Below are 11585 nucleotides of genomic sequence, written 5' to 3' on the forward strand. Positions count from 1 at the left end.
CGATTCTTTCTGCATGACTTCTCTAAGATACAACCGTTCCTATCCATCCATGCAGCTAATACTCTCAGCATCTCACATCTCCATTACCGTAACAACCTTCTCTCTCATCTTGACAAATGCAGCCTTGCCCTGCTCCTATCCATTCAGAATGCTGCTGCAAAGATCACTTTCCTAACTGGTTACTATAAGCACATCATCCCTCTTCTTGAATCCTTCCACTGGCTCCCCTCTTCTCTGTCACATTGTACAAAAGCTGCTTGTCTTCACTTCACAGACCCTTTACAGCCTGTCTTCACCCAACCTATTATCTTTTATTCACTACTGAAATGTCAGCTCCTGCCTCCAGTGGGCCCATGATGTCAGCCCCCAGTGCCAACTTGTTAAAAGTTCAAACAAGGCCCTTGGTGCTTTCTCCCAGGCTGCTCCTCACACTGGTGAGGATCTGTCCATATTCATCCTCAAAGCTACCTCATTCTCCACCTTCAAATCCCTCCTCAAAACTCTCCTTTGCCTCAATGCCTACAAAAAACTTGACACCAGTTAACCGATGGTGCACTGAGACCAGAGCTGACCATTTTCTCATTGTTTCCTTGTACCTGCCATCTCTCTCTGTGCCTGTCTAGTGTCCTTTGTCTCACATTTAGCCTGTACGCTCTGTGGCACAGGGACTGCCTTTTTATTCTATGCCTGTGCAGCACCAAGCACAGTGGGGTCCTGGTCCCTGACTAGGGCTCCTGGGCGCTACGGTCAGACAAATCAATAACAGTGGTTTTGGCATGCCGAGAAGTACAGACTTCGGATGCCAATTCAGTATGTTCTTTTAAATGCTGCAGATACCCAGGGAATTGCTATGACATCTGCTTCTCTGTTTTATTCTAGCTTTCGGAAGAATTTTGGTTGTGGAGCTAGTGCGTCTATGAAGGCAAAGCAGAAAATGGCTTACAGGGTTATCAAGGATGAGCACAAGAAGCTGGGCCCCATGAGATTTTCAGAGATAGCTGTCACAGTCCTCTTCTTATTATTGGTGGTGCTTTGGTTTACCAGAGACCCTGGGTTCATGCCAGGCTGGGCAACTAACGTCTTCAACAAGAATGGCAAAAGGTATAATTGCTTTTCTCATCCCCCCAAACAGCAGCCAAACACTGAACAGTAGAGATCCAGTATGGGCGTGCAGGAGAGCATCCTGCCTTCTCTGTTCCCATCTGGATAAATCCTGCACAGTCTGTGGCCTAGCCTTCTGGCCAGTACCATGCCAAATCCAGATGCAAAATTTTGCCCCAGATTGTGCTGCCCTAGCTCCTTCAATACCCCCGCCAAACATACTAGACTCATTTCTGGATCAATCTTTTGCAGTTATGTGACTGATGCTACAGTTGTCATCTTCATTTCACTTTTGATGTTCCTAATCCCTTCAGAGATCCCCACCTACCTATGTCGTAATAGGGCTCAGCAAGTGCAACAACAAGGTAAGAACTAGCTCAGTACACCAGAAAATCAAAATAGGACACAGGAAGTTTCCCTGCATCTTGGATTTACAAAGGGAATTTCAAACACTGAACAATTCCAAGGAGCCAAAGAACAGTGCTGGGGATGTGTCTTCAGAGCTGTTTGGGGTTTCCTGCAGGACTGAAATTATATGCTTTCCACTGTGCAGTTCGCTGATCACAGAGTGATTCCGTTTCTGGTACATAAATTAAATGAGACACTGCCCAGCAAAGGGCATTATATGCATGTATCATCACTGCTGAAGCTGGAGAGTCAAGGAGGAGACATAAAATTTCCTGGGGGGATACCTAGCAGCTCTGAGAATATGTTCCCACACATCTAGTCCATTCTTCCACCTTCTGGGGGTCAGGGCGAGTTCCCTATGACCTACTCACTAGTGTTTTCTCTAGTCTAGTTTAAAAAGTTTGAAGTGATGAAGCTTCTGTCCCTTCCTTTAGGAGACAATCCCATAGTCTAGTAGATCTCACTGATTGGAAGTTTTTCCCCTACCCCATCTCATGTTGCTCCAGCGCTCCACTCCCAGGAGGAAATGCAAGAGGTGGGGAATCTCACAGGCATCAGATACTAGTAGTGTTGCTGTGTCTTAGTACAAATTCTCAGCTACACTGGGAGCATGGAGCTGAGAGAAGGGCTATATTGTGGGCACTGCTGCTGCTTGTCAGAGGAGCAATGTGCACCAGAGCAACTAAAGAAACAGCTGGACCAATGCCCACAAAGCTGCTGCAGCTTACACTTTCCCCTTGTCCCTGGGAGTGGAGTGCAGAGATGCTCCCCTGGATGTGCTCTCCATCCCTGTGGCTCACAGATTGGTTCTGGATTTTAGATAGCACAAGACAGACTTCAGTGCTCCCTGCTCTCTTGGACTGGAAGACGGTTAATCAGAAGATGCCCTGGAACATTGTGATTTTGCTGGGAGGTGGCTTTGCCCTGGCCAAAGGCAGTGAGGTAACTTCATCTGTCTGCTTACCGGAAACATTTGTCTAACTGGACAAGGTTTTATTTTATCTTTGTTTTTTTGCACCCTGTGGAACACCAGAGGGCACTCTAGTAGCACCAAATGTCCATGACCAGCATTAAGAACACTTCTTGTGCTGGCTCCTGAGTCCCTATTGCTGCTACTCACAGATGACACAGCCACTACCCACGGAGGCAGAACAACTAACTGTGATTCTGAGCAGGGGACTCATGCGGGAAGGGCCAAACACATCAAATAATGCAATTCAATGATGACTTATTGGCATGACAAGCTGCCCAAGTGTTGCCAAAGTGTGAGGAGGCACAGGCAGGCAAGATCTGCCATGATGGGATTCCAAACGATTTCAAGCTTCTTTACTGTTCAGTGCTGTATCTGTGCAATGCAGTGTTGCCACGTAGTAGCCAGCTGGGCTAAAGGCTGCCTGATGCAGACACCTCCCATTAAACAGAAGTTGTGCAGCAGGTGTGACTTTCATCCCCATATACATTTGTTAGCAAGCGTGGCTGTGAAATGGAACAGAAAAGAACCGAAGGAAGATGGTAGAACATAGTGCAGAGTCTAAGTCAGAAGCTTTTTCACTGTGATTAGGAGAACATTATGAGTAGCAATATATGCAATTGATGGGCCAACCATGGACAACTTGTTCCTCTCTCACCTCAGATTTGGAAACCAAATGTTGGAAATTGATTTAGAACAATGAGATACTGAATTGAATTGAACGTAAGAAAGCACCATTTCTAACAAATAATCATTTGTTTTGTGGTAACAACTAGAAGCTCCAGTCAGGGATTAGGGCCCTATTTTGCTAGGCATTGCACACACCGATAACAAAAAGATATTCATATATCACGAGAAACAACGGGTGGCTACACCAAACAGATGGTGCGGTGAAGCACAAGGAAACAGCGAGAGGATTATGATTAGTGTAGTAAAGCAATGGTCACAGCACACCAACAGCCTGGTTATTGTTGAGTTTTGTAGGCATTGCAGCAGGGGTGAGGTTTAAGGAGAGATCTGAAGGAGGATAATGTAGTACTGTGCAGATTTTAATGGGGAACTACCCTCATACACCAGACGTGGCATAGGAGAAACTGTTTATGGAACAATCTGATGAATAGGAAATAAAGACTTGCAGCACTGGTGGTCCATGCTGTGTAAGAGATCATAAACAAAGCAGGGATAGGCCACGAAGGACATTACAGGCGAAGACAAGTTGTTTGTGTTTGATGTGGTGGGAAAGAGTAAGTCAGTGGAAGGCTGCAAAGAGTGAGAGGATGTGGTCAGAGTGACAAGGCAGGAAGATCATCTTTGTGGAAATGCTTTTAATGGATTTGGAGGGGCTGGAGGGGCAAGGTGGCATTTGTCAAGACCAGAACAGAGGAGCTCATAGTAGTCAAGATGTGAGATGAGAATGCCTGCAAGTTTTAGCTATGTGGACAGAGGAAAGGCTGGATCACAGAGACGTTATTCAAGAAGAAGCAACAAGATATAGACATGGCCAGGGTGTGTGAGTCTGCAGAGACAGCTAAGTCAAAACTGATATCCGCTTGCAGGCCTGAGTAACAGGGCGGATGCTGGTGTTGTCCACAGTCACTGAGAAAGGAAGGAGGAGGGGTCAGAAGGAGTAAGAACTCAGTTTTGACTATCTTGCATTGAAGTTGGCAGCTGGACGCCCACAAGGGCCTGTCAGAAAGATGGACTGAGATTGTTGTTTGGACAGGAGACAGGTCCAAGTAGTGATCACGTACAACTAATGCCCTGCACAGTGTAATGGGAAAAAAGCCCTTTATACCAAAAAAGACAATACAGTATTCTTTCCCTCTCAGTGGCTTTAGGATGAAAAAAGTGTGTGAGTCTTATTCATTCCCTTGAGTTCTGTTGCCTGTGAATAAAAACTAGCTGCTTTTCTCCAGAGAGCAGTCTTTGAGTGAGGCAGTGGAATTGGCAGGGGAAATATGTTTACAGAGTGTAGCTCCGTTATGGTACTTGCCCAAGAACATGTCCACGGTGCTGACCGACCTCTCTTCATCCCTCTCTTTCAGGAATCTGGTTTGTCCGTATGGTTAGGTAGCAAACTGACCCCTTTGCAGAATATCTCATCTCCCGCGATTGCTTTGCTGTTATGTCTCTTGGTTGCCACTTTCACTGAATGCACGAGTAATGTGGCTACCACCACCCTCTTCCTTCCTATACTGGCTTCCATGGTAAGTGCCACCTTTTCAGATTGCTTCGGCAGGAAAAGTAACAAAACCTTCTATCGTGTTCCAAGTACAGACCTACTCAGTTACTCGAAACCTCGAACAGAGCCAACAATAGGCTCATGCCCTTGATCACGTGATAAGGGTTAGGATATAGATATATTACATATATTCTTTCTAAAATAATGTGTGCAGGTGAAAATAACAGGACTGATAGGCCAGGCAACTGCAGTCCTTTTATTCACAACGAAGACAACGGCAGTGTTAACTTCCCCATACTACCACATCAATGTGCCTCATCATGACTTTCCAGGATAACCTCTAGGGGTGACAGCATAGATCAGTCTCCACGGTCCATTCAAACCTTTGCAGGTCCACTGAGTGTGGCTATAAGGAGACCACTAGTGCCAACTATGGGGGTAGTTTTATGATGTGAAAATCTGGAACTGGAGTAAGAACCACCAGACCTATTTTGCATAAGACACTGAACAGTATGACTAACCTGTAATTTTTCACCCTCTTACCCAACCACTGCCCCTCAGAGCTTGGGGGCTCTCTTTTTCAAGTGGTACATTTACTTAGCTCTTGACGTATGACTTTGATGACTTTTTTCCTTTGTTTACTGATTTTGGATTGGACTGTGATAATTGTGAACAATAATTTATATTACAGTAGTGGCCAAATGCCCCAAGCAGGATCAGGACCCCAGTGTGCTGGTCACAAGGAACTCTTGCTTCCTGAGCACAACAGGGGTGACTGGAAGCTTCTCAAGTAGGATGGAAAGTGTCCTGGAGTGTCTGGGAAAGGGAAGGGTGGGACATGTGTCACGGCTAAACACAACCAGATTCTTCTGGCCCAGACTCCCTATGAACTTTGCTGGTATTAAAACTGTCTCTCTTCTTCTCACCTCCTGCACAGGCTCAAGCCATCTGTCTCAATCCGCTCTACATCATGCTGCCGTGCACACTCTCAGCATCATTGGCTTTCATGCTCCCAGTGGCTACTCCTCCCAATGCCATTGCCTTCTCCTATGGAAAGCTCAAAGTTATCGACATGGTGAGCAGCAGGGCACCCCTCCGATTTTCATTTACACTGTGTTTTGCTTTTCTCCTTTTTTGTCTTAGTTTTTCCTTGACAAGGTATTACAGAACGGATTGTATCCTGCTAAAATCAAATGGAATAAAGAGCATAGACCTGTGCATTAACATAGGTCACTGTGACCCTGAAGTACACTCCAAGCCATATGAACAAGAGCTGCTAATGAGCTCTTAGAAAACAGTCAGAGACACTGCAGGGAAAGAGTTTCTTAGGGTGCTCCAACAGCAACCGGGAATTGATGGGAAATGGAAGTGTGTAGCTGTGCAGATAAACTAAATGTAAACTGTGGTGATGGCAGAAGGGTTCCTATCCTACTGCTTTTCTGCACAGTCTTCTGCATTGCTTAGGCAAAGCCTCAGATATTTGTCTCTGTATATTTGTAATATTTGCCAGTTACTCAGTCCATTCCACCATGGCAGGACTTCCCTTTCTCACGATAGCACAGAAAGAGGAGGGCATCTTTATAATGGACATCTGAGGGCAGCAGCATTGCCCTCCCAAAGTGAACACCAGATCTAGATGCCAAATCAAGAAAGTTAGAAACACAGAATCATAGAATATCAGGGTTGGAAGGGACCTCAGGAGGTCATCTAGTCCAACCCCCTGCTCAAAAGCAGGACCAATCCCCAATTAAATCATCCCAGCCAAGGCTTTGTCAAGCCTGACCTTAAAAGGAGATTCCACCACCTCCCTAAGCAACGCATTCCAGTGTTTCACCACCCTCCTAGTGAAAAAGTTTTTCCTAATATCCAACCTAAACCGCCCCCACTGCAACTTGAGACCATTACTCCTTGTCCTGTCCTCTTCTACCACTGAGAATAGTCTAGAACCATCCTCTCTGGAACCACCTCTCAGGTAGTTGAAAGCAGCTATCAAATCCCTCCTCATTCTTCTCTTCTGCAGACTAAACAATCCCAGTTCCCTCAGCCTCTCCTTATAACTCATGTGTTCCAGACCCCTAATCATTTTTGTTGCCCTTCGCTGGACTCTTTCCAATTTATCCACATCCTTCTTGTAGTGTGGGGCCCAAAACTGGACACAGTACTCCAGATGAGGCCTCACCAATGTCGAATAGAGGGGAACGATCACGTCCCTCGATCTGCTCACTATGCCCCTACTTATACATCCCAAAATGCCGTTGGCCTTCTTGGTAACAAGGGCACACTGCTGACTCATATCCAGCTTCTCGTCCACTGTCACCCCTAGGTCCTTTTCCGCAGAACTGCTGCCTAGCCATTCGGTCCCTAGTCTGTAGCGGTGCATTGGGTTCTTCTGTCCTAAGTGCAGGACCCTGCACTTATCCTTATTGAACCTCATCAGATTTCTTTTGGCCCAGTCCTCCAATTTGTCCAGGTCCCTCTGTATCCTATCCCTGCCCTCCAGCATGTCTACCACTCCTCCCAGTTTAGTATCATCCGCAAATTTGCTGAGAGTGCAATCCACACCATCCTCCAGATCATTTATGAAGATATTGAACAAAACCGGCCCCAGGACCAACCCCTGGGGCACTCCACTTGACACCGGCTGTCAACTAGACATGGAGCCATTGATCACTACCCGTTGAGCCCGACAATCTAGCCAACTTTCTACCCACCTTATATTGCATTCATCCAGCCTGTACTTCTTTAACTTGCTGACAAGAATACTGTGGGAGACAGTGTCAAAAGCTTTGCTAAAGTCAAGAAACAATACATCCACTGCTTTCCCTTCATCCACAGAACCAGTAATCTCATCATAGAAGGTGATTAGATTAGTCAGGCATGATCTTCCCTTGGTGAATCCATGCTGACTGTTCCTGATCACTTTCCTCTCATGTAAGTGCTTCAGGATTGATTCTTTGAGGACCTGCTCCATGATTTTTCCGGGGACTGAAGTGAGGCTGACTGGCCTGTAGTTCCCAGGATCCTCCTTCTTCCCTTTTTTAAAGATTGGCACTACATTAGCCTTTTTCCAGTCATCCGGGACTTCCCCCATTCGCCACGAGTTTTCAAAGATAATGGCCATAATGGCCAAAGATAATGCCCAGTTCTGCATAAATGTGTGGCTAGGATTCCAGGACTTCTGAAAAAACTTAGCCCTATCCAAATAAATACTCAGTCTGCTTAACAGGTAGCATAGGGAGCCCAGTTTACTCTGATGTGAATGAGGGTTTGATAAGAAAACCAGATTAATGGTCTGGGTTAGGTGATTTAGCATCAGCTACAGGCAAAAACAGTGGTACCGAAATTAAATATCGTGGGTTTAATTTATGACAGACGAAAGGCCCAGAGCTGCATAAAGTGGCTCTAAAATTCCCAGAGCAAGTTGGGTAAGAATTGCCCCCAGTGCAGGAACTGACTGTACTGTGAGGATCCCTCACAAGACCTGCTATGGGGGCATGCTGGTAGGGCTGGGAGAGGTGTGCTGGAGGAGAAGCCACAGCACACAGCATACACAGCTCCACAGCACTATGCGGGGGCCACTCCAGCCTCCAGAGCAGCTCACAATTGGGATCGCACAAAGGTGGCATAAAATCATCTCAGGTCTCCCTCCCCCTAGGCTGAGAACTATGTGGTATGCCTCGAAGAGGCTCCACTCAGAATCCGATCCCTTGATTCCTGCTTGTTTTGCCCTGCACACTGCTATAGGAATCAATGGATCCCAAATTTACAACCCCTTCCCCACCCGGGCCTCTATGTCCCCAGCACAAAGCCGAGCCATTCCACCAAGGCCATCCTCAGATGGACATAGCTACCCAGCCTGGGTGCCAGAATAAGGATCTACAGATCAAGCCACAAAAGCTGTCCATACAAACTCTCTATTCCTGATCAGCAGAGAGGAAAGAAAAAACAGACTTATTTAAACTAATGACACTGTTTCTTTACAATTCTAGGCTAAAGCTGGGAGTGTTCTCAACATCCTGGGTGTCCTGACAATCATGTTAGCCATAAACACCTGGGGCTACCCCATGTTCGATTTGAATCACTTTCCAGTATGGGCAAACAGCACGTCAGCAGCTTCCTGTAAATAACACAGATGGACAATGGAACCAATAATTGTGTCTGATGGAGCAGTATCGTTCACTCTGACCAGCAGCACCATCTACTCAAGCTTTGGTGATGTACTGGACCAGACACAATATCTAGAAACAAAGTCACCCAGATGTTAACAGCAACACAATAATCTGACTCTTCCGCTGTAGGCAAAAGATATAGCCTTGTGCTGTGCAACCCTTGCTGGGGTCCCCAGGCTACCTCTCTCTTGAGAGCCAGTGGGAAATTTCCCCCAGTATCAGGGACATCCATCAGCTCTCAGATTTTGCCTGAAAATTCAGTTTGTTTTGAGTGTGCAAGGAGAGGAAAAGAAGTGTGACAGAGAAGTGTATGTAAGAGGATGGAGGGAGACATTTGCACCTGATGTTTTGTATGCAACTGTGTGTGTTTGAAACCTCTGCTTGTAGGTACAGACCTCTCTGTGTATGTGTGCTTGTGCATGGGCATGGTGAACATAAAACGGTACGTATGATCTGCAAGCAGTCCTGCGACGTATGTATTGTAACAGTTATGGACAAATCAAAACACTATCTAACCCTTCTATTTCTCTGTAATTTATTTATTTAAAATTCACTCTGTAAGTGTAGTTCATAAGAGCTTCTGAAAGTAAGAGGCTGTTTTCACTAGCACATCAATTTTATGACTATTTAGGGAGGCTCTAAAACTGTGCAGGGGTAGTCTATTTTTTTGTCAAGGTCCAAATTTGTTGGTCAAGGTACAGTCAAGGTCCAAACTCCAGAGAAAATAACAAAAAAATAACAACAATAATGATATAATAAGTACATAAAAAGATTTTGGGGCCATTCAAAAGTGTCTTGCAGTCTGGATTTGGCCCGCGGTCTACCTGTTGACTACCCCGCTATAACGACATGACATGAACTCTAGCATTCTCCTGAGAATGGGAAAATTCTTGTTTCCTAAAGTATTGGTTGAATTAAAGAATGTGTATGCAAATCCTACATTCTGGCTAGTTTTTCTATAAGAAACCAATCTTTCTGCTGCCATCTTGCACAAGTCAGCTCCCCAAACCCTTGTCCCCTCTCCACGGCAGAGCCAGCATAACCAACCTTTGTTTTAACACCAAGAAAATAATTATGGAATATCCCTTAGTTTTCAGATTTCAGGTCAAATTGCAGAAGTGCCTACGTGATGTTCCAAAGAGGATGGCTCTAGACTGTTCTCAATGGTAGCAGATGACAGAACGAGGAGTAATGGTCTCAAGTTGCAGTGGGGGAGGTTTAGATTGGATATTAGGAAAAACTTTTTCACTAAGAGGGTGGTGAAACACTGGAATGCGTTACCTAGGGAGGTGGTAGAATCTCCTTCCTTAGAGGTTTTTAAGGTCAGGCTTGACAAAGCCCTGGCTGGGATGATTTAACTGGGAATTGGTCCTGCTTTGAGCAGGGGGTTGGACTAGATGACCTTCTGGGGTCCCTTCCAACCCTGATATTCTATGATTCTATGATTCTAAGCATGCTCTGACTTTCAGTAAGACTTACCACATTCCGAAGGGGAAGATTTTTAAAGATGCTTAACAATGTTTAACCTAACAATGCACATGGGCACCTGGAAGGATTTTCAAAAGCACCTAAACAGGTTAAATGCCTAACAGCCATTGAAACTGAAATCAATGAGAGTTTAGCATCTAACCTACTTAGGTGCCTTTGAAAATTCCATCAGGTGCCTACGTGCGTCTCTAAGCACTGAAATAACATTTTCAGAAGTGCCTATATGACTTTGGGCCAGGCTGTCAAAAATACCTTTCATCTCTCTATTTACCATGTCCACTAGAGAGCAGATGGACAGTACTGGTTATCTCTGGGAGAAGGGGAGTATATCATAATCACCAGCGCCATTAGCAGGGAAATGCAGAATGTTATCACCAAATTTTTGAGAGAGAAACCATTGTCTCATACAGAAGCCATACCTAATGCAGGCAAGAGCACAGAGAAATGGAAAATCAGAATTCATTTTGACAGGCCACTTCCTTGCCTGTCTTTGGGAAAATCAGGCCACAGGTTCACAGAACACTCCTGATATATTTGCATAAAATCTATCTTGTTCAGGAATTCCTGCAGCACACACTCCAGAGCACACCCTTCCCCGCCCCAGGTTTGATTCTAATCACCCAGCTGGTAAAACACGTATCAGTCTACAGGTACACAATGTGCCAGCTGGAGAGCAGGGGCCACTAAAACCATAGGCTAGAAAAGGGTTATCCTGCTCTGCTAATGACCTGCCATTTCATTTGTGTGCAGTGTTAGAAGTCAGATGACCTGACCCATCTGGCAGGATTCAGATTTATACAAACAAATATTTGATGCCACCTGCCAAGATCCCTGCAGTCTCCACAGGGAGGGTTTATGATTTGCTTGCACATTTATTTCTGTAGTCCTGTGTGAGATGACTACAATAGCCAATGCCTTGTTCAGAGAAGGACTCTTCTCCTCCTTCAAATATGCAGTAATTCTACCCATACTGAAGAAACCTACTCTGTATACATTGATTCTAGCCATGCACCATCCTGTATCAAACCTTCAATTCCTGAGTGACTCCATAGAGAAGCTAGCCAAAGGCCAACTGCAAGCTTATCTAATTGAAGGCTATGTCATAGACCCAGGAGAATCTGGATTCAAGCCAGGACATGAGTTGGAAACAGCATCAGTGGCACTGATGGATGGTATCCTGTTACCTATGGATGGAGGGCAGACATCTATTCTCCCCCTTCTTTACTTCTCTGCAATATTCAGCCAATACACTCTCAACCAATTGTCT

At 45.4% G+C, this 11585-nt stretch overlaps 1 protein-coding gene across 1 annotated transcript in view; it reads left to right on the forward strand.

The window, feature by feature from the left end:
* Nucleotides 1-9378, forward strand: part of SLC13A2 (solute carrier family 13 member 2) — a gene marked incomplete at its 5' end in the record, with an annotated part of 33896 nt that extends 24518 nt beyond the window's left edge. Inside the window, 6 exons of the mRNA XM_084650976.1 lie at nucleotides 880-1101; nucleotides 1354-1466; nucleotides 2330-2451; nucleotides 4525-4686; nucleotides 5599-5736; nucleotides 8651-9378. Coding sequence (XP_084507102.1) covers nucleotides 880-1101; nucleotides 1354-1466; nucleotides 2330-2451; nucleotides 4525-4686; nucleotides 5599-5736; nucleotides 8651-8788 — 895 coding nt within the window. The 3' untranslated portion in view covers nucleotides 8789-9378. The remainder of the gene's footprint in view (nucleotides 1-879; nucleotides 1102-1353; nucleotides 1467-2329; nucleotides 2452-4524; nucleotides 4687-5598; nucleotides 5737-8650) is intronic.
* Between the last annotated feature and the right edge of the window lie 2207 nt (nucleotides 9379-11585).

This window comes from Lepidochelys olivacea (assembly GCF_965140295.1).
Source record: "Lepidochelys olivacea isolate rLepOli2 genome assembly, chromosome: 17".
NCBI lineage: Eukaryota > Metazoa > Chordata > Testudines > Cheloniidae > Lepidochelys > Lepidochelys olivacea.